Source organism: Bubalus bubalis, chromosome 5 (assembly GCF_019923935.1).
Source record: "Bubalus bubalis isolate 160015118507 breed Murrah chromosome 5, NDDB_SH_1, whole genome shotgun sequence".
NCBI classification, from domain to species: Eukaryota; Metazoa; Chordata; class Mammalia; order Artiodactyla; family Bovidae; genus Bubalus; species Bubalus bubalis.
In genome coordinates, this window is record NC_059161.1 from 77,028,342 (window position 1) to 77,054,250 (window position 25,909).

Sequence of the window (25,909 nt, forward strand, 5' to 3'; positions counted from 1 at the left end):
GCCTAGAGCAGGAGCTTGAGACTGCTGCTTGATGAGCGGCAGTTCTGTGTACAACCGGATCAAATTTCCTTTCCTGGAGATTGTTAATGCTCCTGCTATTGTTATTGCATCTTTCAGAATGATCCCTTGCCACGCAGAACACGTGAAGAAGGGAGGCAGTCTAAAGTGGTATTTGCTCCGCGGTTTGGGTCAAGTGGGGCTTGGCCAACAGCACCCCGGGGCCCGGCGGCCTGCCACACCACAGAGGGGGAGGCGGGGAGGAGCGGGGTGCGTCTGTCGGCCTCGCTGGGCCATCTGGTCCCCAGGCCAGTGGGTGCGGGTGGCACCGCCCCTCTTCCAGCCCTGAGCCCCCTACCAGTAGTCCTCCGTGCTCCCTCCTCTGCTGTAGACGGGGCCCTCCAGCTCCCGGGGGCTGGGGAAGACGTTCTCGTGCTGGATGATGATGGTTTTGATCAGCTCGTTCACGTGGGCTTGGCAGGACACCTGGTCGTGGCCCTCAGGCACCGACATGAGCGAGGGCCCGAAGCAGATGGCGAGGTTGTAGGGGTCCATCATGTTCTCCTCGCTGAACTGAGATAAACTGCAGGAGAAGGAGAAGAGCGAAAGCTGAAGCGCACTCGCATGAATGCCCAGGAAACACAATCCCAGGAGGCGCTGCCGGGAGCAAGAACAGACGTGCCACACACAGCCACCTGCTTTTCTGGGTATCAGAGCCCTTCTAGGAAGTTAGTGGGGCGGGAAGGGAATAACCACCAGGACAGGCACTCAGGAGACAAGGAAAGCCCCTCTCTGCAGGTCTCACCCTTCCTGTTTCCCTAGCTCCTAGTTCAAATCCTACTTGCCCCCCAGTTCCTACTCCCACCCAGGACTTTACCCACCAAATCCACCCTGCCTCGAGGACACACTGCTCTGTGGAGTTGGATGCGCTCCCACAGACCAGCTCACTAAGCTGCCCAGAGCAGACGCAGCCCTTGGGCTGCCCTGGTAAAGACATGGTCAGGCGCTGTGCATCGTGTGCCTTCTTAAATAGCAAAACAATCAAATTATTAGGGATATTCCATTCTAAGCTCTAGATTTATTTTAATAAATAGCCAACCAATTAGCCCCTGTATTCCATCAAGCCCATGAATTTCTTTCTGGAACAGCTAATGCAATTGTTTTTCATTTTCAGAATATCCTCCTCTACTGTACATTCAGGATTTATTCAGGAAAAGGTCCGCATGTGGCTTAGCTTCTGCGCAGGCTTCCCCTGGATGCGTTATCATTATCAGGTACCGTCTTCTAGGAACTCCCTCTTTTCAACCAGCAGCTGCTCCAGCCACACCTCCAACCCTGGCCGGGGACCCAAGCCCTTCAGTGATGAGTCCCCACCGGTCTCTATGTGTCCAGACATTGAAGGCTGGGCTACTCTGGATGTACCCCCAACCCCAACAGTCTGCAAACATGTGAGTTCTGCTCAGGGGCTCTGCCTTCCTCATGGGCATCAGCACCAGCTTCTGGTTGATCTTGAGATGATACCAAAGTCCTGGTGTTGAACCAGAGGCCTGGCACTCAGCTGTCTTCATCTGAGTAGCTGCTCTTCAGAATTGGGCAGTTTATTTCTGATGTATCCAGCATTCAGACTCAAACTACCAAGCTGGTCTCTCTCTAACTCGATGCTCCTCTCCTTCACTGAAGATTCAGACATGGGCCCACCCTCTCAGAGTATCACTGCAGGACCTGGAGGTGGGAGAATGCAGCGGGGACAGCAACAAACAACGGCTGTGGCAGAGGACCACTGCTCTCGAGGACCCGGTCAAAGGCAGGGAGGCCTGGGATCTTGGCGGCTGGACTGTGTCACAGAAAGTTTTAAAAATTTAATTTTGTAACCCTTCCCTGGCTCCTAAGTTAAAAGAAAGCAGAGATTCAGAAAAGGCTGGCAGAAGGTTCCAAGTCTACTTCTTGGACAAATAAAAACTTGAGAGAGACAGGAGACATAATTAGCATGGGAACCTCAGCAGGGACAACAGAGGCTTGAGGTGCCGTGAGACTAGAACGGTGGCTCATCCCAGGCTGACTGGCTCCTGCCTCACAGAGGAACAAGGAGGAGGAAGGCCCTGCTTCTTTAGTGTGATCTGACAACGTTTTGAAAGAAAAAACAGTAGTTTCTGGGAAGCCTGGTGGCTAAAGTGAAATAAACGCTAGGCCTGAGCTTCCTAGTTTAAGCTCTGTGAGTGATGAGAAGTCTTTTCCTGTCTTCTAAGAAAACGGTGGCCCAGCTCCTAGGTGGCTATGATGACCAGGGCTGGAGTTCAGTTCAGTTCAGTCGCTCAGTCGTGTCCAACTCTTTGTGACCCCATGGACTGCAGCACGCCAGGCTTCCCTGTCCATCACCAACTCCTGGAGCCTACTCAAACTCATGTCTATCAAGTCGGTGATGCCATCCAATCATCTCATCCTCTGTCATCCCCTTCTCCTGCCTTCAATCTTCCCCAGCATCAGGATCTTTTCCAATGAGTCCGTTCCTCACATCAGGTGGCCAAAGTATTGGAGTTTCAGGTTCAACAACAGTCCTTCCAATGAATATTCAGGACTGATTTCTTTTAGGATTGATTGGTTGGATCTCCTTGTAGTCCAAGGGACTCTAAGGGTTGGAGAGGACATGTCTTTGTGGACTGGGGTCTACTTCTTATGGATCCAGGTCCATTTCTTACTCCCATTAAAATACAGACCAAGATCTTTCTTTCTTTTCCAATCTACAATTGGAACACCTAAGTTTTGGGGGTAAAGTCATAGTTCTTAACTACTCGAGAAACAGCGGCTTCTTGAAGAATTTGACAAAAACTAAGGATTCTTACCCAGAGAAATTCACACACAAGCACATAACAAATGCACACAATTTTGGATATAATACAACAGTTTTAGTAATCCTTGAAGACTATGAAGGTTGTACCTAGTATAAGACTTAAAACACTGGATTTTTATTTTTAAAAGAAATATCTAAAATGGATAATGATGGTAACAGCTCCTTCTTTCTTAAAATTTTTTTTTTTTTTGTATCAGGAAGATCCCCTGGAGAAGGAAACGGCAACCCACTCCAGTATCCTTGCCTGGAGAATGCCATGGACAGAGGAGCCTGGCGGGCTACAGTCCGTGGGGTCGCAAGAGTTGGACACGACTTAGTGACTAAACCACCACCATCGACTTCTATACATGCCATCTCCTCTAAGAGCTGTACTTATTTTCTTTAGTTTCTATCCATAATAGGAGTGAACTCTCCTAATTGATTTAAGCTCATCTTCTTTTGAGCACCTTCAAAAGGTCCACTGTAGTGATTAGGAACAGAAGCTTTTTGGGGGCAATGAGAAAATCAGGATTAGTGTGGGAAGCTTGTTTTTTATCATGCACTTCTCTGGACTTTTTACTTTTAAATGATGCAAATTTGTCTCTCTGATTACATTTATAAAGAAACACAAAACATCCCAGAACTTTAGAATCAAGCACATCTGGTTTTGAGTACTAGCTCCATTGCTTACCATAGTTTTTTCCTAGTTCCCTAATCTTTTCATCATAAAATGGGGCAATTACGTGCTTCCATGATGGGCTGTTGTGAAGATTAAGTGAAGTAATATGTGTAAAGCACTTAGCACTGTGCCTGGCACTGGACTGGAATTGCAGATCCTATGTCAACAAGCAAACTGGACTTGAAAATTACAGAAAATAGTTCTTAAACACCTCCTATTCCAGTCAGGGAAGGGAGAGCAAGGCTGCTAAAGTTTGGCAGTAATTGGTTTACAGGAGTCCACTGTCTTCTCCTCCTGACAGGCATTATCTAACAAGCTGAGGGCTCTGCATCCTCAAACCGAAACCTTAAATCCTCAGGGAGAGCAAGAAGCTTTGAACAGACTGTTTGAAACATATGATATTTCACTTAAAAACCTTCAACTTCACAGGCCCTGGGGGTTTGATTTGGCAACAACCAACAGACTCTGGGTAAGATATTATGCATCAGGATGGATTTCAGGTTTTGAAAGGGATGAAGAGAAACTGTATTCACCACAGCCCCAGGCAAAATGTGGGGCTAAGAAGCCATAAACCCGTGATTTAACAGACTTCCCCAACAGGCTCCTTAAGCGATGAGAAGGGGAAGGGAACATGGCTGACTTTTTCCGATGGCCCTTCAAAGGCAATCCCTCGCTGACCCCTCCTGTAAGGCCACCTGTCCCAGCTTCCATGCTCCCTTGTCTGGTGACTGGCCTGCTTTCTCCCTATGCAGTGAATCCCATCCTCTTTCCCCTCCTTAAGAATATCACTCCAGCAATTCCCTTGCTCTCTCCTCCACCATCATTTCTTCCCTATGGGGCCATCCCCACTAGCATACAAACGTGCATCTTAAAACAAAACTCTCTCTTAACCCCTTATGCACACCGAATTACTTCTCTTTCCTCTATCATACAGTTATTTGAGAGTTGTCTGTTTCTGTTGCCCCTGCTGTTATGGACTGAGTCCCCTCTCGCCCATCCATCTGTTGAAGCCCTAAGCCCCAGTATGACTGCATTTAGGGATGGGGCCTTGAAGGAGACACTACGGGTTAAATGAAGCCATAAGGGTGGGCCCAAACCCTACAGGACTGGTGTCCTCATGAGAAGAGGAAAAGAGACCCGAGTTCTCTCTCCCAGTGGGCTCAGAAGAAAGGCCACGTGAGGACACCGTGCCATGGCCGTGCACACGCCAAGGAGTGTGGCCTCCCCAGAAGCCAGCCTTGCTGGCGCCTTGACCTTGGACTGCTGGGCTCCAGACTGTGAGGAAACCAACTTCCGTGGTTTGAGCCTCTCAGCCTGTGGTACGCCGTCGTGGCGGTCCCAGCAGACTCACTCACCTGCTGTCCCCCTCCCCGTTTATTGTGGTCAAATACACACAACACAAGCGCCACCACTTTAACCTGCTCAAAATTACGTAGCATTTAGCTGAATCCCACCCCACTGCAGGATCCACCGCGTTTCATCCATAGTTAGCGTCCCTTCTCGCTTGAACTGATGCGTCAGAATTCTCCCCTATCCACGATAACACACGTCAAGGTCACCAGCAACAGCCACGCAGCTCAGTCAGTTCTCGGGCCTTTCCTCAGCTGGACTGTCTCGCATTATCTTAGCCTCCTTGAGACATGTGGTGTGTCTTCCGGGACCCCGTTCTCTCTTGGTCCTCCTCCTACAGCACTGCCCGCTGTCGCCTGCTCAGCGAGGCGGCCTGACCACTGCGCACTACAGGGCACACCCTCACACTTTCCAGTTCACTAACTTGCTTAGATTTTCTCCACAGCCCTTATCCCCTGACATACGACACGTGTTATTAGTTTTTCCTGTCTTCCTCCAATTCTATGTGCTACATAGGCTCCATGAGGGCAGAAACTTTGACGGTTTGATGCAATCTTAGATAGCCAGCAAGTGAAACAGGGCTTGGCACACAGTAAATGATTAATAAATACATGTTAAATAAATAAGTGAGTAAACACATGAGTATCTGTGAGCCTCCAAGACAGTCCAGTCACAATTCTACTTGTCCGTTTGCATACAGAGGTTAAAACACTTCCTGTGAAGGTCAGGAGAGCAGCACAGACAGAATCTTCCCAAACCGGGAGGCCCTAGAAATGCTGAAGTTTAGAGGAAGACTCAGCTTTTCTGGAGACCAGCTGAGGCGCCTTAACAATGAGAGAAGCACCATCAATTCCCTTTTCCAGATCATGGAGCAACATTTGAGGATGTAGAACAATGCTTCTCGGACTTTCATGTGCCTATGACTCACCAGGGGATTCTGTCAAAATACAGATTCTGATTCAGAGGCCATGGGGCTGGAGTGGAGGAGGGGCTGAGATTCTGCATTTCTCACAACCTCCCCCTCATAGCTCAGCTGGTAAAGAATGCACCCGCGATGCAGGAGACCCCAGTTCAATTCCTGGGTTGGGAAGATCCCCTGGAGAAGGGATAGGCTACCCACGCCAGTATTCTTGGGCTTCCCTAGTGGCTCAGCTGGTAAAGCATCAGTCTGCAATGTGGGGAGACCTGGGGTTTGATCCCTGGGTTGGGAAGATCCTCTGGAGAAGGCCTGGAGAATTCCATGGACTGTATAGTCCTTGGGGTCACAAAGAGTTGGACATGACTGAGAGACTTAAAAAAAAAAAATCTCCCGAGTGATGCTGCGGCTGCTGGTCTGTGGACCTCACTTGATTAGCAAGAGACTAAAAGAAAGAAGAAATCTGAAGAAATCAGGTTTCAAAAGGAAAGCAGCAGAATCAGCAGCTGAGAGGGGGAGTTACCTGCAGTTTGTTTTAGGGCAAAATCCCACCGGGTGGTACAGCTGCTGAGGCTGGAACCTCTAAAATGAACCCCACGGTCCCTGCTGCTGGCGCGCACAGCCTTGTGTGGTTCTCTCCCTGTGTGTGTGGGCTGGATTTAGTGACTCACTTCTAGTGAATGGAGCTGGCAGAAGGGATGGGCTGTCACTTCTGAGATTAGGTTACAAAGACTGGCTGCTGTCTTGGATGATCTCTCCCTTGCTTGGAGCGAAGCCAGCTGCCAGGTCATGCACAGCTCTGGAGGTGAGGCCATGTGACGAAGAACTGATAGAAGCCTCCGGCCAACAGCCAGCTGGAAAAGGAGGCCCTCAGTCCAACAACCTGCAAGGAACCGAGTCCTGCCAACACCGTGCAAGAGAACTTGGAAGTGGGTCCTTTCCCAGTCGAGCCTTCAGAAGAAACTGCAGCCCTGCCCCCTATACACTCACTGCAACCTCATGAAGCCTGCAGCCGGAGGCCCCAGCTAAGCTGCACCGAGACTCCTGACCCACAGAACCTGGGACTAAACAATAAAGGCCTCTTGTTTGAAGTTGTTAAATTTTAGGGCAATTTGTTACACAGTAATTGAGAGTCAATGCAGATGCTAAGAAAGTATAATGTTAATCATTAGCAAGGCCCACTGGACAGGCGTGTACTCAAGGTTCATGCAGTGGACTGGACACTAGCGACACAGAAACATGTGGAACCCGGTCAAGTCCACAGAGCATTGGTGTACTGTGCAAGGAGTTTCATACCTATCTGTCTGTCTGTCTATCTACCTATCTGTCTCAGTTCTGAGTTCCTTTGGCTAGAGGATTGTACAACCCCAAAAAAGACCATAGCCAGAAATAGAGTACACACACCCTCAGGACACATAACAGCAAAGGAGAGAGGTCCTAAAGTCGGGGCCCAGGCAGAGTCTCCATGGGAACTGTCTGCCAACTTTGGCCACTTGTCACCTGTCACCTTCTCATGCAGGCAGAAATGGCCTTTTCTATCAGCTGTGTCCATTTATCAGTTTTGGAAATATTGTGGCATTAATGTTGCATCTTTTCAATGAAATACTTGGATGAGAATCTTTTTTTAACCATAAAGAGAAGTTAAACACAACAAAAGTCATCAACTGAACTGGTACAATTTTCCACGTTTCCTTCAGCAGTGGCCATCTTCTGCTCTTACGATGCTTACTCTACTGTCTCCCCCGCCCCTCCACTTAGCAGGAAGAAAATGTGGGGAAGAGAGTGGGCGCATTGTGCTTACACACAGAGTCACCCCAAACCCTGCCCACTCCCCTGCCATCCTGCTTCTTGCTCTGGGGAGCAGACCGGGCTCTCTGAGGCCAGGTATCAGTCCACAAGGGGAGACGAGGGTGGCCTGGTGGTCCTGAGGAGACCGACGGGCTCGAGAGTCATTACCAGGGTTTCTATTTCTGTCTGCCTGAAATGGGCAGCCTGTGAAACCCTGCATGAGTCATGAGGGGTTCTCAACTAAAAGAAGTGGCGGCGCCGAGTCAGGGCTCGGCCAGTGAACGGTGCAGACACAGGCGTGGGGAGGCAGCGGGCTGCGGGCCGCAACAGGGCGGAGGCTGGGGCGGCGGCCCCTGACCCGGGTGCCTCTGCAGGCAGGCTGAGGCTCCTGAGATGGCCTGTGAACGTGTATTCCATCGAAGCAGAGACTAACCCACTAGGAAGATTCTTCATTTTCACAAAGAAATAACAGCTAAAACACCCTTAGTCTAAGTTTTATTCCCCCCACCTTTTAAAAAAAAATAGATTTAAAGACCTATAGAAATGTTTCCCCACTATATGAAAAGGCATAAAGCCAGAGAGATGATAATTTCAACTGAATTCAGCCTCAGCACTGGAGGGTATCGGGGAGAAATGGGACTGGTGAACTGGGGTCCCTGGACTACATCCGGGCAGCAGCCCTTACTCCACAGGACACTGCAGCCACATGGCTGTCAGATCCAGTACTGCCAGATCTAATGATTTTCTCAAGAGAAGCCAGAAATCCAGATTTTTTAAAAGTGTAAAATCTCCCAATATTTAAATGCTCCAATGCTTTCAAGACACAGTGGATTTAAAGGGAACACACCTGCGGGCCTTATCCAGCCCTCAAGTTGCTCACTAATACACTCTGGCCTAGCTGCGGGAGGTACTGCGGTGAAAGCAACGGGTAAAGACAGAGGTGCCTGGGGGAGGCAGCTGCCTACTTAGACTCTCTACCTAGAGGGCTAGTAGGTGTCTCAAGTTAACATATCCACATTAGCATATCCACGTCTTGTCTTCCCCAGCTCCACTGCTGCTCATGACAAAAATTCGGAATTTCTCTCTTTCCTCTTTCTACACCCTACCCATCAGCAGGTCCCGTACAGGGGGTGCTCCAAATAGATCCCAAACCTGACCCTTCCCCCACCCTCCACCCTTCCCTCACTGGTCTGAGTAACTTCACTTCACTGCACAGTAACTTCTCCACAAAGCAGCTTTTAAAAATAAATTAGAAAATGAGATCACAACACTCTTCTGCTTAAAACTTTCCAACGGCTTTTTCAAATCCAAACCCACTGTTGCCACGACTTTCGTGAGCCTGATGACCTTGACCCTTGCTCCTTCCTTCCCTTCACTGAGGCTGCTGCTCATACACTGTCTCCCCAGAGAGGCCTTTGCTGACGACCCCTCTGTGCCGGCTCCCCTCCGTCACCCCTGCCCTGACCCTTCACTTGCATTTCTTTATTCTTCTTCTAAGCACCTATCACTACCTCACGTGTCTGTTATTGTCTGTGTCCTCTGCTAGAACATGAGCCAAATGATATCTAGGCTTTTGTCTCTATTTCACAATGCATTTTTACATCTTAAAACCACGCCCAGCACGTGTTCGATAAGTATTTGTTGGTCTGGAGGGACCAACATAGGTCCCCACATAAACATTCACTGGCCGAAGCCAAGGCTGATCAGCTGCTCCCAGGGAAGTCTACTCACTGATTGAGGAAGGCAAAGAGGTATCTCATGATAATCAGAGTGGTTTTGGGGAGGACCAGGAGGACCTTCCGGATGTGCAGAGCTCGCTCCTGCAGGTTGTCCATTGCTGAAAGAAGAAAGCCACGTGTTACCCTCCACTGGGATCCCAGGGACTAGTGGTCAGAAGGCCCTGACTCGCAGCAGGTACAACAGAGAGCGGCTGGTTCCAGCCCACAAAGAACTGGGCCAGTGTGAGGGGCTCCCTGCGGTGGGGATTTGGCGGTGGGGCTCTAGACCCTTCACTGGGGCAGGACTGAAGATGTCTGCTCCTTGGGCACAGAAGGGTTGGGCAAGCTCCCCACAGCATCCGCCACCCCCTTATTACAACACCAAAACAAAGAGCTGCCCAGAAACGGCTGTGACTGTCCCCCAGCCTTGGAGGGCCTGTGTCGGGGGGCGCTGCCCAGGTCTCGTCCTGCCCGCTCCACACGCGCACCCCTCAGCCCCTGGACAAGTCTGGCTTCTCTTCCCCACTTTCTTATCTGCAGCAGGGATGGCAGAAGGTGGCCAGAGGCAAGAACTGGCAGGCCCCCGTGCAAGTAGTGATACTGGGGGAAAACCAGAGAGCTTTCCTGACTCCAGGTATGGCCCAAGGCCCAGACCTCCCCAGGACCCGCTTTCCCGCTTTCGCGCTGTGCCATGTGGATACTGTCATTTCCTATGAGAACCTTTCCGTGAAAACCAAGTGGGAGATACTGGATCAGGAGCACACCTCAAGGGGAGGACTGGGCAGCCTAGGTTCCCTGTACTATCCTGGCAACCCCCATTCTCTTAGGATGTTCCACCCAGGCGCCATCCTGGAAGGAGACATGAAGACGTGAGGGGTGCATCTACTCAGTCACCCACAGAACTCAGGTCCACTAGGACTCCAACAAACAGCGGGTAAGTCAACAAAGCAAGGAGCTGGCTTCCTGAGCTCTCCGGGGAGGTAGCAAATCAAACTGGAAACTGGGGGCGGGAGCGTTGGGGGTGGGGATGAAGACCTTCACTGATCTGGGGGGAGGGCTGTTCTTCATTTCAAAGGAACTGCCTCCTCCAGCCTCTGGAACCATGATCTCAATGGAGTCTGCTCTCAGAACGACCTAATATTAATCCAGGTTTCCATGGACAATAAATGAGAGGTTGTCCCAGTATAATAAATGGCCAGGAGCAGCTTTTCAAGCCCCAAATTTTAGAGTAAGAGGCAGAGAAATTCTAAGATATCTGTTTTATGTAAAGAAACGTAGGGACTCCCTCTCTCTGAGAAAATATCGTATCACTACTTTTAAATCTGCAGAGGGCTTGAATTCCTAGAAGAAAACATATTAACACATCTCACAGATAAGTCATGTCATACTTAAAGCAACAAGCAGGAAATATTTGTAACACATGTATTCTCCCTTTCTATCATGAAAAGCACAAGTACTAATGTACAAGCTTCTAATGGCTGAGAAGGACTGTATTTTCTATATGAACATATTAAGAGAGATAAAGCCCAGCAAAATAAAGCAGTTTAAAGTGAATCAGAAAGAAAAACCAGGAGTTCTGACTTGCGGTCCAGATCCTTCCTGAAAAGTCACTTTTTCCTCCCTTACAACAAGGAAGAGAAACTTCACAGAGGGAAATGAAAAAACTACTGTAAACCCGGAAATTTCCCTGTTGCTACAAGGTGCTCTGGCCCAGAAGTGAGCTTGCGGTTGGGGTACTTACTGACGCAGGCCATCAGGTCGTGGAAGATGTCCTTGGGGAAGAGCGGGTGCTCCAGCCCCCGGAAGTACAGCTTCAGGACGCCGGCTATGGAGTCCATGTCGTGGTCATTCTGGTCCCCAGCCAGGGGGTCCTCTCCTGAGGGTGAGAAACCCCCCAAAAAGGAGAGAGAGTGAGAGCGGTAAAAACACGCAGGATGAAGCAGAGCTGGTAGGGAAGCAGTGCCCTATTCAAGCTTTCACTGAAGTCCCTCAGCTCTCCGCTCAGCATGGTGGCCTTGAGCAGGGCAACCAGGGGCTAGAAAAAGCAAAGGCTGCTCAGGCTCAGGGGCCCTGGGGTCAGAGCAGGGGCACAGGCGACCATTAACGTGAATCTGCGTGTGCCAGACTAGCTCAGGGACGCTTCCTATGGGCCAGGGAAGGGACACGGCAACCGGCTCTCTCCTAAGCATCATGAAAGCGGGCCAGGCCGGGACTGAGCCCGGAGGGGAGGGAGACGAGGCCAGGGAGGCCAGCCCCTCTGACTAGCTCTCCTCCTTCTCGGCCTCCAACTAAGCACACCTCCTTGCAAGAGACCGATCATGCTGGCGCTCCCCATGGAAAATTTCCTATCAGACGTAATTAGATTTAATGGTAGGACCAACCTCAAATTGAAACTATATATTCCATTACAGGCATGGAAATTGCCAAAGCTTGCCCACTACCTTAAGAGCCCACAAGATAATAAATGGGCTACGTCAACAGGCGCGTCTGCTCTGCCACCAAGGTTCCAGGTAGAGCCGCAAACTGCCCAGATATCACGGTTAGCTTCTTGGGTTTGGGTGGACTGTCCGCAGGAGAGAGGAGGGAAGACAGGGGCTGGGAAAGGGGGAACTGGGACGTCCCCGGCATCTCCCTGCACATCTGGGAGGGTGGGTGGGGAGGATGTCTACAGAGGGAAGGGGCTGGGCTGAAGAGGGAGGCAGGCTGGCTTGTTGACTCTGGGTACCTCTCAGGGAAGAAAGGGTGGAGCCACTACCCCAGGGGACTGGCAAATGTCTGGCCTTATCTTTAAGGCTGTTTCCTCACCTCTCTCAAAGGCGTTTTTGATGTCATTCACTTCCACCTGGGATCCTGACACTCGGAAAATTCCTTCATGCTGTAGCCCTAGAAAGACAGGGAACAGTGATCAAGGAGACAAAAAAGCAAATTCACAACAACAGCACCAAGCTTAGCTGAGTGTCCATCTCCCCAGCCAGTGTGTATTTAAGCATCCTGTCTCTTTTCTTCAGGCCAGAGGAGAAAGCCTATACAGGGATGGTGGAGAGGTCACTGCAATGAATACGAGGTACTGGCCATAAGAAAGCACCGAGTCAGAGACTTCAAAGGAAGAGTAGTCTACGCCATTTCTGATTCTGACCAAGTCTGTGCAGCAGGTTCCTTTTCCAGCCTCTGCCTCTCTGTCCCTCCCACAAAGTAGAGAGGTGATTTCTGTCACCTCCTTATCCCCCAGGATCAGGGACGTGATCCAGGAGCATGGCAGGCAAGCCATGAGACACGATCAGAGCTTCCCGAGGTGTGGGACCATAATTAGTACCTCAGCTATCCTAACACTGTTCAGCTGTTCTAGGCCACAGTGCTCTCACTACTTATGAGAAAGGGAAGACATATTGGTACAGCCACAATGGAGAACAGTGCGGAGTTTCCTTAAAAAAACTAAAACTAGAACTACCATACAATCCAGCAATCCCACTCCTGGGCATATATCCCACTCCTGGGCATATATTCCCAAAAAACCATAATTCAAAAAGATACATGCATCTTAATGTTCACTGCAGCACTATGTATAATAGCCAAGACACTGAAGCAACTTAAATGCCCATCAACAGAGGAATGGATAAAGAAGATGTGGTATATATACACAATGGAATATTACTCAGCCATAAAAAGGATGAACTAATGCTATTTTGCAGCAACATGGATAGACCTAGAGGTTATCACACTAAGTTAACTCAGACAGAAAAAGACAATTATCATATGTTATCACTTACATGTGGAGTCTAAAAAACGGACACAAATGAACTTATATATAAAACAGAGACTCACAGACTTCAAAAACAAACTTATGGTTACCAAAGGGGAAGGTGGGGGGAGGGATAAATTAGGAGGTTGGGATTAACATATATACACTGTTAGAGACAGTCAACAAGGACCCACTGTGCAGCATAGGGAACTCTACTCAATATTGTGTAATAACCTACATGGGAAAAGAATCTGAAAAAGAACAGATATATGTGTATATATAACTGAATCACGTTGCTGTATACCTGAAAGCAATACACTGCTGTAAATCAGAGAAGTTAAAAAGACGAGCGATCAGTCCACAGCGAGTATCACAGGCGCTGTGCCAGCTACTGGTCCTTCACTGCAGCCTGACTCTAAAGGCAGCATTCCTGAATACCACACTAGAATAGCGTGCACGAAAACTGTGTCCTTTTGAAGTTTGTTGCAGTAAAACTAATCATGGAAAATTAACGTGTGTGGTGACTGCTCATGTGCTTATAGGCTCACAAGGCAGGGGTTACCAGGAAGCCCATTCTCTAGAATAGAGGACTGAGAAGTGATGACCTGCCTGACTATATAGATGATAAGAACCAGAGTCAGGACACAAAACTAGGCCTTCTGGCTGCAATCAGGTACTCACTCCTTAACACCAGGCTTGTGGGGCCTACTGGAGTGCAAGTGCGGGGGGGGATCTCATTTGTCAGTCTGACTATGGACATGGCTCATCGAGAGCCCCACACATGCAACTCAAAGCTAGAGGGGTGGATCCAGGAAGCATGAGCCCTGGGGCTGCACTGAACTAGCATCTTTCCTCATATCAGCTCTGTCTAGTTTTTCTCACGAGCCCTGTGGCTCAATTTTATTAAAGTCCTGCTCTTACTGCATGATCTACTGAAACTTTCAAATCTCAAACACATTTCTTTTTTGGAAAACAAAAGAGAATAATGTTACATTTTTCCCACTATTTTGGGACTCCCCTCTTGAGGGGAGGTGAATGAATTCTATCTACTTTGAAGTAAACTACACTGGCCAGGATTGAATTCTGAATCCAACTGAAGCAACAGTAAGAAGTAAGCACAGGGAATTTAATTATTTCGTGTGTAATAGGACTGAAGTTGTCTGTTACTGTAGGGGACTTTCCAGACTATCCCTCACAGAATCAGAATGGCAGGCAAAGTCAGGACCCCAAAGTAACAGTACTGTATTACAGTAGTTACCAATGGGGAGTAACAGCCAGATAATGCTGTGTAGACACAGAACATGAACAGTAAGTTTCTGACAGAAACAGTCACATACTCAGTGACTTGTCAAAACCACGGTAAAATATAAGGAACTGTCATCTCAGGGACCAGGCTCTTCAGTGTCACTGGAGGAGCCAACAGCTTGCTGACAGAGGATCGCCTCGGCACGCTTTGATAGATTAGACATCAAGGACAGGCCAGTGTGGTGCACAAGCCCAGGGCCAGAAGAAATCATGGGAGAGCTGAATGAAAACCAGGCAGGAGGCCTGAGACACACTGAGGTTCCTTTCAGTCTGGTTTCCACGTCCCCTTGAGAACCCGGCTTCAGAAGCGCCAATGTGTGTTCCTGCTCAACAGACAGAATCTTCAGATGATGATTCTGAAAGTAGGAACATTAATAAATGGTGGGTTTCCAGAAAGAGAAGGGGAAAAGCAGTTGGCTTTTTATGATAATGCAGGTAAGACCTCACATCCCTCAGCTGACACCTGCATGACCGTTCTCGTTTTTCCTTAGTGCTGACTAACATAAAAGCATAAAGCCAGTCAGACTTGGGTAAGTTACTTGGAAACAGCACAAAACCTTCCATTTTCAGCTGGATCTAGCTGTCGCCAAGAGTTGCTCTCCTAGAGAAGTCTCGAAATGATTGCTACACCAGCTTCTGCTCACGTGACTCTGCTCCCTTCCTCATGAAAACGGTGGGGTTTTCCCATCCTGAGTGAGTCTCAATTGTTCCTCACATCCCTTCCTTTCTTTTAAGTCTTCCTGGATCACCCCGACCTACCACTTACAGGCAAGCCTCAGTTTTCCCATCTATACAATGGGGACTAGAACGAATGTGGCCTTCCCAGGTGGCACTAGTGGTAAAGAACCCACCTGGCAATTGCAGGAGACATAAGAGACGCAGGTTCGATACCTGGGCTGGGAAGATCCCCTGGAGGAGGGCATGACAACCTACTCCCATATTCTTGCCTGGAGAATCCCATGGACAGAGGAACCTAGCGGGCTATGGTCCATAGGGTTACAAAGAGTTGGCATGACTGAAGCAACTTAGCATGCGTGCATGCAGAATATAGTTGATGTTGTTTAGTCACTAAGTTGTTCCGACCCTTTTCCAACCCCATGGACCATGGCCTGCCAGGCTCCTCTGCCCATGGGATTCTCCAGGCAAGAATACGGGAGCGGGTTGCCATGCCCTCCTCCAGGGGATCTTCCTGATCCAGGCACTGAACCCACGTCTCCTGCATTGGCAGGCAGATTCTTTATCACTGAGCCCCCAGGGAAGCTCACTAGCACCTCCCAGGGAACATGAAGATAGTAAGGATGTGCAAATTTTGGCAACTGGTAGACCACAGATGTTTTGGGGGCTAACAAAAATTATGGACCTTATCCCCATTAAATCACATGTACAAATATCACCCATCATGTTTAGGGAGTTCAGTAATACCATAAATCCCTATTTAGGGGGAAATAATTCAATTTTCTGAACAACAGTTATTTTTTGGCTACACCACAAGGCTTTTGGGATTTTAGTTTCTCAACCAGGGATTGAACCTGTGCCCCCTCAAGTGGAAGCGTGGAGTCCCAATCACTGGACCACCAGGGAACTTGTTCCATCTTATAAAATGGCTTCAGAATTGCTAGTTCTAGCTCACTACCCTGTGACAAAAAAAATTACCAACTACTGTGCATTATCTGTTTACAGTTCTTGTTATCAAAATACTGCTTTTCAAAGATACTTATATTATTTTCTTCCTCATCTCCTCAGTGTTATTCATTTGCAACACAGTTAGGTTTGTTTGTTACTGTTTGTATTCCATTTGGGGTTTTACCCACATCCTTGCTTTATATATTTATCTTTTGAGTATGGAAAACACCCATGTAGTTCTAAAAGTCAAAACTGCACAAAAAGCAACAGTCAGAGAAATGTCACTTCAACCCCATGTCCCATCCTCACCCTTTTCCACCCATCTGTGCAGATAATCAGTTAAATATTAGATTTTGGATTTGTCCTTCCTGTATTTCTTCTTGCGGAAGTGAGAAGACACGTTATATTCTTACATCCTCTTCCTTCTCACCTGAAAGGCAACATGCAAGAGATGCTCTTCTGCACTTTGCTTTTTTCGACTTGACAATATATCCTGGCAAGCTCTCCAGGTCATTTCACGGAATTCTTCCTCATTATTGTTATTATTTTTTGTAGCTGCATAGTTTCCCACTGTGTGGATATACCATCAGTTCAGTTCAGTTGCTCAGTCGTGTCCAGCTCTTTGTGGCCCCATGGACTGCAGCATGCCAGGCCTCCCTGCCCATCACCAGTTCATGGAGCCTAATCAAACTCACGTCCATCGCGTTGGTGATGCCATCCAACCATCTTATCCTCTGTTGTCCCCTCCTCCTCCCACCTTCCATCTTTCCCAGCATCAGGTCTTTTCCAATGAGTTGGTTCTTCACATCAGGTGGCCAAAGTATTGGAGTTTCAGCTTCAATATCAGTCCTTCCAATGAATATTCAGGACTGATTTCCTTTAGGATGGACTGGTTGGATTTCCTTGCAGTCCAAGGGACTCTCAAGAGTCTTGTCCAACACCACCAAAAGCATCAATTCTTCAGCACTCAGCTTTCTTTGTAGTCCAACTCTCACATCAATATATGACTACTGTAAAAACCATAGCTTTGACTAGATGGACCTTTGTTGGTAAAGTACTGTCTCTGCTTTTTAATATGCTGTCTAGGTTGGTCAGAGCTTTTCTTCCAAGGAGCATTCATCTTTTAATTTCATGGCTGCAGTCACCATCTGCAGTGATTTTGGAGCCAAGAAAATAAAGTCTTTCACTGTTTCCACTGTTTCCCTATCTATTTGCCATGAAGTGATGAGACCAGATGCCATGATCTTGGTTTTCTGAATATTGAACTTTAAGCCAACTTTTTCACTCTCCTCTTTCACTTTCATCAAGAGAATCTTTAGTTCTTCTTCATTTTCTGCCATAAGGGTGGTGTCATCTGCATATCTGAGGTTGTTGATGTTTCTCCTGGCAATCTTGATTCCAGCTTGTGCTTCATCCAGCCCAGCATTTCTCATGATATACTCTGCATATAAGTTAAATAAGCAGGGTGACAATATACAGCCTTGACGTACTCCTTTTCCTATTTGGAACCAGTCTGTTGTTCCATGTGCAGTTCTAACTATTGTTTCTTGACCTGCATACAGATTTCTCAGGAGGCAGGTCAGGTGGTCTGGTTCGTCTTCCTTTTCTAAATCCAGCTTGAACATTGGAATTCATGGTTCATGTACTGTTGAAGCCTGGCTTGGAGAATTTTGAACATTATTTTGCTAGCATCTGAGATGAGTGCAATTGTGCAGTAGTTTGAACATTCTTTGGCATTGCTTTTCTTTGGGATTGCAATGAAAACTGACCTTTTCCAGTCCTGTGGCCACTGCTGAATTTCCAGATTTGCTGGCCTATTGAGTGCAGCACTTTCACAGCATCATCTTTTAGGATTTGAAATAGCTCAACTGGAATTCCATCACCTCCACTAGCTTTGTTTGTAGTGACGCTTCCTAAGGATCACTTAACTTCTCATTCCAGGATGTCTGGCTCTAGGTGAATGATCACACCATCATGGTTATCTAGATCATGAAGATCTTTTTTGTACAGTTCTTCTGTGTATTCTCTTCTTAATATCATCTGCTTCTGTTAGGTCCATATGATTTCTGTCCTTTATTGTGCTCATCTTTGCATGAAAAGTTCCCTTGGTATCTCTAATTTTCTTGAAGAGATCTCTAGTCTTTCCCATTCTATTGTTTTCCTCTATTTCTTTGCATTGATTGCTGAGGAAGGCTTTCTTATCTCTCCTTGCTATTCTTTGGAACTCTGCATTCAGATGGGTTTATCTTTCCTTTTCTCCTTTGCCTTTAACTTCTCTTCTTTTCTCAGCTATTGGTAAGGCCTCATCAGACAACCATTTTGCCTTTTTGCATTTCTTTTTCTCGGGGATGGTCTTGATCCTTGCCTCCTGTGCAATGTCACGAACCTCCGTCCATGGTTCTTCAGGCACTCTGTCTATCAGATATACTATAGTTTATTCTTTATTCATCCAGTATGGTATTTAGGTTGTTTCTAATATTTTGCAATTACAAACGATACTGCAATAAATAACTTTGTGCCCATGTATTTCCGTATTTTGGAGATGTATCTTCATGGTAAATCCCTAGAAGGACTGTTGGCTCAGAAAACCAGCACACACGTCATTTTGTTTGATGCTGCTGAGTCTCCCCTATAGAAGGGTCGTACTGGTTCTCATTCCCATCAGCAGCATGGGAGCAGGCCTGGTTCTCCAGAGCCTCACCACAGAAATGTGCTAAGTTTTGGCCTCCACATGGACTGTGCCTGTATGGGGGCAGGGACAGTCAAGCCATGGCACCCAGAACCCATCACTTGTCAACAACTCCACAGCTGACGCCCAGGGCGGGTGACCGCCATGTCTTCCCGCTGCAGCAGCCTCCTGTTTCTTCCTATAGTCTTAGCTCCACACAGCCGCCTGTGACCCTTCAGAAAGATCATTCCCCGTTCCTAATTCTCCAACAGCTTCCCAGCTCACTTAGAACAAAACCCAGACAGCTACCTTAGCCGCTGAAACCCTAAGAGTCGGGGCTCTGGCTTCATCTCCTGCCACTCTCCTCTCCACTCACTGCCCCAGCCTCACTGGCATCCTGCGTGCTTGCTTGTATGTGCCAAGGACCTCTGCCTTTGGTGTTCTTTCTCCCCAGATACCCGCGCGGCCCCTCCCTCATTTCCTTCAGGACTGCTCACGTGTCACTCTAGGTGACCTACGGGTTTCCCTGAACAACCCGCCTAGAACAGTATCCCCGCTCCATTCTCCACCTCCTCCCCTTGTTTTACTTTTCTTCAGGACCCTCACCAACACCTGACATATATAAGGCTCAGGAGGACAGGATCTTTTTTTGGTATACAATGAGCAGTCAACAAGTATACAGATGGTCCTTGACATACAACAGTTTGACTCATGACTTTCTGGCTTTCTGATGGTATAAAAGTGATACACTCTCAGTAGAAAACTGACCGATCTTTTCTCGGCTGCTCCTCCGTGGTGCAGGACTCTGTCGTGATGCTGGGCGGTAGTCATGGGCCTCAGCTCCCAGCCATGCGGACACAAGCGTAAACAAGCAGCACACTTACAGTCACCCTGTACCCAGACAGCCATCCTGTTTTTCACTCTCAGTACAGTATTTGATAAATTACATGAGACACTCAACACTTAATTATAAAACTGGCTTGATAAATAGTTGCTGATTGTTCAATAGCTCTACATAATGATGTTGCTGCTGCTGCTGCTAAGTCACTTCAGTCATGTCCGACTCTGTGCAACCCCAGAGATGGCAGCCCACCAGGCTCCCCCGTCCCTGGGATTCTCCAGGCAAGAACACTGGAATGGGTTGCCAGTTCCTTCTCCAGTGCATGAAAGTGAAAAGTGAAGTCGCTCAGTCGTGTCCGACTCTTCGTGACCCTATGGACTGCAGCCTACCAGGCTCCTCTGTCCATGGGATTTTCAAGGCAAGAGTACTTCTAGTGAATGGAGATATGATGAAAAAACTGTAGTGATTAGAATAGGATAAGTCATAAGCATGCTAAAATAATTACTACTCTAAAAACAAACCCAGGCAAGGTCCCAGTTCATTGGGAAAGAGGAAGGGGAGGAAGGGAGAGAGAATGGTTGCTTCTGAATCAAGAGAAGTGATCATCTACATACTTCCTTAGTTCCAAGAAGGTCATTCTGTTAGTGTTCGTATAACTGTCAGCAGAGCATCTGAAAACAACTTCTGATAGCCAGTTCCTAGAAATCTTCATGGCGCTTGCTCAGATATCTGTGCTTTCTAAACACTCTTACACTTGGAAGACTGGTTCTCTGGTAATTCATTTCTTTCCCTAAATCCTGTCCAACCAGCCTAGGAGCTGGTGAGGAATGGAATTTATGAGCCTCAGCTTCGTCCAAGCAGAAGACAGTGTGATCTGACTTAGGCTGAGAAGGAGCCAGCCCCTGCAGACTCTAAATGTTGGCTACAACTTTAGGGGCAGCGACTCACTGAGCTCTGGAGATGTCGTAACCAATAAGACCAAACCAGAACAAAAACTGAATATTACCACGAGTCAATGCAATAGTATAAAAGGAGCTTATTTTCAAAGCAGTCTGCTGCAGAAAGCCAACGTGACATAATGGTCCAGGCAGTGCAGGGGAGATAAGAACACAGGCAAAGACGGTGAGTGATGGCGAAACGAACATGACCACTTCGGGCCAGCTAGACTTACCCACGTGATAGCTATAACTTAAAACTCACTCTCAAGCTGGAAAAGGGAGTGTGTTAGTAGCTAAGGCACCTGGGGGTTAAAAACATATGATACATTTCGCTCAGTGTTTAGGTGTGGCCATTCTGAGGTAGCAAACATTATGTGAACAAATAAGATTTTATTCCTTTTCTGAGAATGTCAGGATGGGAAGTCATTCTCTGTTCTCACTCTGCAAAGAATTCCTGGAAGTTCTTTCCAACTTTGCACAAATATGACAAGGCTGTAATCCTGCTTACCGTGTCTGCTGATAAACCGGATACAGCTTTCTACCACCAGAGGAATTGCCTGGCTGGAATCCTGAAAAGCCAGAGAAACACAGCATTAGAATCTTCAGAGATAGCCCAGGGTCAGGGAAAAAGGACCAAAACTGTGTGGAGCTTGTCTCAGCTGGATGAGAGGCCTGACCACAAGAAGCATCCAGCCTGTGCTCTGAGCCCCGAAGCACACACACAACCACTTGGAATGCTTCACACAGAAGTCTTACATTCAGCACGTCCTGTATGGAACTAGTCATCTTTTATTCCAAACCAGCTCCCTACACCTGGCCATACAATCAATCAATAGATAATATATTCTACTTCCTAAATATCCCTTAAGTCTATTTATTTCCCTCCATCTGTACTGCCACCAACCCAGCCCAGTCCATCAGTATGTCCATTCCTACCGCTGTCATACTACAAATCAGTGTTTCTTCCCTTATACATGGTTAGTGATCTTTAAAAGTGCTGTGTGCTTAGCTGCTCAGTCGTATCCGACTCTTTGTGACCCCATGGTCTGTAGCCCACCAGGCTCCTCTGTCCATGGGATTTCCCAGGCAAGAATCCTGGAGTGGGTTGCCGTGCCCTCCTCCAGTGGATCTTCCCGACCCAGGGATTGAACCTGGGTCTCCCGTATTGCAGGTGCTTTAAAAGTGCACATTTCATCAGTTACTCTCCAGGCTAAACTCTTTCAAAGCCCTCTCATTATTTTCTGTACGCAGCCTTGTGTGTCCAGGGGCGCATCTTATGCAGGTTTGCCCCCTTCTGCTCCTCCCCCAACTCTGTTTCGGCCACACTGGTCCCTCTTCTGCTCCTCAGTAAGTCCTCCTTTGCTCATAGATTTGAGGGAGTCATTCCTGCTGCTGGAAGCTCTCCTCACCCTGGACCCCCACCCACAGGGTCTCAGGGAAAGCATCACCTCCTTAGGAGTGCTTTTCTAGACTCCCCAGACGAGATGAGAGCCCGTCTCTATGGGGCTGTGCTTGGCCCTCTCGGTACCTGTACTTGGCCTTCACCCCTGATGATGACTTGACTGTGTGGGTATAAATGTTTGTTTGCATTTTGCCACCATTACAGTTCGCGCCCCACAGGGCAGCCCCCGTGTCAGTTGTTGGTGTCCAGTGCTGGCTAGGATGCTTTCACACAGCAGGTGTTCAGTTAATATCAGTGGAAGGTAGCAGGATGAATCCACAGGAGCATCAGGATGGGGTTTTGTTTGGAATAAAAGGCAAGAAAAAACCAACTCTTGGACACAGTAGAGACTAATTGGTACTAAACTAAGGCCTCCCAGATGTCCATCTTCGCTCTGCCATTATGCTGGACAACCCTGCCATATATTTAACTTCTCTGGGCCTTAACTTGATATCTACCAACTGGGGAGGGGTTGGTGGTGAGGAGAGTAGTATTTCCTATTGGCACATAAACATAGTACTTTGCATTTACAAAAGAATTTATAGAGGTGTTGGGTCATGTATTAAGTGATTTAGATGGGCGGTTCCTGGTAACAACCCTACTGGGTATGTATTAATATTATCCTCATTTGACAAATGAGGAAATGAAGGCTCAGCAAGGTGAAATAGCTGCTTATGGACACAGCTGGTAAGTACAGACGCCAGGATTCGAATCTGGGCAGTCTCCCCCTGAGACCATACATCTCACTACCACCCATACTGCATCCCGGGAGCTTGGCAAACATAGCCGGGTGTGAATACCAACTATTACTGAAAATCAGTAGGGTTTTCTACTGCCGCTAAATGCATTAATACCTCAGCTCTAAGGAAGAAAGGGATGAGGCAGAATGACTTTAAACCTAGCTATAAAGGGTTTTGGGCCTCCCTGGTGGCTCAGGGAGGCATTCCCCTGCAGGAGACCTGGGTTCGATCCCTGGTCGGGAAGATCCACTGGAGGAGGACACAGCACCCATTCCAGTGTTCTTGCCTGGGAAATCCCATGGACAGAGGAGCCTGGCGGGCTACAGTCCACGAGGTCGAAGGAATCAGACACGAATGAAGGACTAAACAACACAACAGAAAGGGCTTCAGATGTTCAGGACAGAGACTAAGTTCTCCATTGGGGTGGGTCCTGTGACTTCTGTCCATTTAACAGGTTTGTTTGTACCCCTCTTCTGGCTCTGAATTTTCTACTGTAGCCAGGAGTTTGGCTGCAATCAGGGAAGCAACTGGCCCTCATGAAGAAGCCAGGCTGACAGAAGAGCCGCTCCCAAGTGTGCTGGGAGCCCATGATGCTGTCACAGGGAGTGGAGTGAGGCACGCTGCGGCTGCAGTCACGAAGGCCTCAGCGACCCAAACGCTCATCTCACGACCCCAGCCCCGCCTGCTGCCTCCAGCCTTCCGCCTTCAGTAGCCAGCGTCTGCCTTCTTTTTGCCATCACTAATTATACCAGTCAGCCTAGGATGATCTCAGAGGAAGAATTTTCATCAGCTTTTCCATACACCAACGAAGAAAATGGGTTCCACTATAAAAAACTCCCAAACCCCATTTTTTGGAGGTCTTTTCTATCTTTACAAACATTATTATACTTGTCATTTACCAATAGTAGCAGTAGTGATGAGGACAACGATGTGAGCGTATATAAAGTTTTTCTGGCCTTAAGTTTAAACATAATAAAGATCCAGAGGGAGGGAGGTCAGGCAGCACAGGTTCTGGGCTTCAACGAGTTGTGTGAGTGCACAATCCTGCCTAGACTTGTGGGAGAAGGGACATCAATGGTAGTTAAAGGGAAGTGCTCAGGGTTGCAGAAAGCAGAGCACCAAAGATATTAAGCTGCGTGTCCGTGGCTACCAGTGGTACATCAGAAGCAGTTCAGAGGATAACCTCTTGCAGACAAGAGTGCACCAGAGGGGGCCTGTCCTACTGCAGAGGCATATTTCCCCCAGTCCCCACTGCTCCAGTGGAGCCTAAGAGTCCAGTGAAAACAAATACTGGACAAAGTCATGAAGGCTTCAGATGCTCTTCTTGTAATATTTCTGAAGTCTGAGTGAATTCACTCCCCAGGACATGCCCGGTGAGGACTCTCACTTGGCCATCGATCATGCTGCACACAGCTGACTGCGCAGGGTCTCTGTGTGTTCCTGTTCAGTGCCTGTCTCTCCCTTTCTTCCTCTCCGCTTCCCTCCTCCAGTGTTAGAATCCATGTCAGTTTAATTCTTCTGATTATAGTCTTTTTGGTCATATAAGCCCAGGATTGGAAGGGGTCTTGAAGGATAACTGGGTCAAATCTCCATTCAATCAGAAGAAAGGAACTTTAAACCAAAAGTGGAGGGAGAAATGTAGCAAACACAACTTGGGAAAGATGGTAAAGCAGGGGCCCAGTGATTTGCAGGGGAAAACAATCAAGAAGGTGGCCAGAAATTGTCTAAATGTGGCACCGTTTGGCATAACTCCTCGTGCGTGGATTTCTCCAGGTACTGATCTTTGATACACTTGTCAGATTTCCACTTTCACCATGGGAGAAAACACTTGATTAGATGTCGGTAATAAGGAAAAAAAGAGGCATCAGCGTTCACATGTGGGGCTTCAGGGATTGTGAGGAATGGAGGGTCCCCCGTAAGAGAAGGAGAGAAGTAAGGAGAGGCGCTAAGGAACCGAAGATGTGGCTGGAAAGCTGAGGAGACAGACACTGAGGGTCGGGGGGGGCCAACTCAACTCCCGAGCACCAATGTCCTGCCTATTAGTTAGGAGTTGGATACAAAGACTCTGAACAACAGCAATACCGGACAAGTGGACACCTTGGGAAGGAGAGAGGTAGATTCATCTAAGGCAACGCAAGTGACAAGGCAAAGAGTATGGAGGCAAGTCAAAAGAGGGCCAAACCATGGGGCAATGCCTACAACTCGAGAAACAGAGAGATGGGCTGGGAAAGAAGATATGGAAGTAACAGGAAAGAGAAAATTCTGGGCCTGATGGGAGGATGGAAAGCTTAGAAAAAAGCAGTTGAGGATTCTTTTTTTTTAAAGAAAAGTCAGATGGTGGACTTTTGGTGGAGTCAAAAATGACTGGAACCCATTGGGGACCCTCAAAAACAAAAGCTACTGGATTCTTCTTCTTGTTTGGCCGATTTGCCATCAACAACCAAACAAATTATATTTCCTGGTTACTTATATAAGATTATGTCTCTTCCAAGTTACTTACTATTTACCTTCCTGAGTATTTTAGAAAAACACTGACCCACCATTAGATTTGACCTGCTGGGAAAAAAGTGAATGAAACAAGGTCTTTACCTGACTGGGGTTCTGGGTGCACCTTGGAACCGAGTTCTTACACGAGTCTAGTACCAGATAAGTGCGCTAGGCACAGCAGGCTGAAAACCAGATGGGCGCCACTCCTCCCTGATTACAGTCCAACCAGGGACGCATACCGCCAAATTGTGGCCGCTGGCACTCCTCCCACCCAGGCTCCACCTCCTCATAGGAGGCTCAGTTTCAGTCCAGGAAATGAAAGGAACAAACTTCAAGTTCAATCCTATTCTTACTTTTGAAGAAGGGGGCAGCAGGGGGGGATGGGCAGGGCTTGCTCCCTCTTTAAGATATCCACCTATTAATTTTAAATGTAATAAATGGTCTCTGGGAGGCACTTCATTCCTCTCTAGTTTTAAATGAAATGATGAAAGAAAGGGGGAGAAGAAAGAAATAGAGGAACAAGAGGAAAGAGAACTGCAATGACATTTTTATAATTTAAAAAATGTGTAATTGCATCTGATGGTGTTCTCATTAAAAGGAGATACAAAATTGAGAAGGGAAAAAAACCATGACCACAAAGCAAAGTCAAGTGCGGCTGTGTTATCAACTTCCCCAGCTGGACCGCCCAGCCAGCTGAAGCAGTGAGATCGGCTGAAGATCCTGCAGGGGGCTGCCATGGCCACAGAGACCACTACATTCCATTATCTCCCTGTGGCTACAGCCACTGCGAATTACCCAAAATGATTTTTAAAGCCTGGATCAGCTTTCCCTTGAGTAGACACAGAGACATTT

The 25,909-nt window shown here is 47.7% G+C and overlaps 1 protein-coding gene across 12 annotated transcripts in view; it reads right to left on the bottom strand.

Annotated features, from left to right (window-relative positions):
• Window positions 1–25,909, bottom strand: part of SRGAP2 (SLIT-ROBO Rho GTPase activating protein 2) — a 254,066-nt gene that overhangs the window by 16,966 nt on the left and 211,191 nt on the right. For all 12 annotated transcript variants that reach the window (XM_006052794.4, XM_006052792.4, XM_006052793.4 and 9 more), the window contains 5 exons: window positions 20,898–20,958; window positions 12,081–12,158; window positions 11,017–11,151; window positions 9,289–9,394; window positions 356–580 (listed from right to left, as the gene is read on the bottom strand). In XM_006052794.4, the coding sequence (XP_006052856.1) occupies window positions 356–580; window positions 9,289–9,394; window positions 11,017–11,151; window positions 12,081–12,158; window positions 20,898–20,958 (605 nt within the window). The remainder of the gene's footprint in view (window positions 1–355; window positions 581–9,288; window positions 9,395–11,016; window positions 11,152–12,080; window positions 12,159–20,897; window positions 20,959–25,909) is intronic.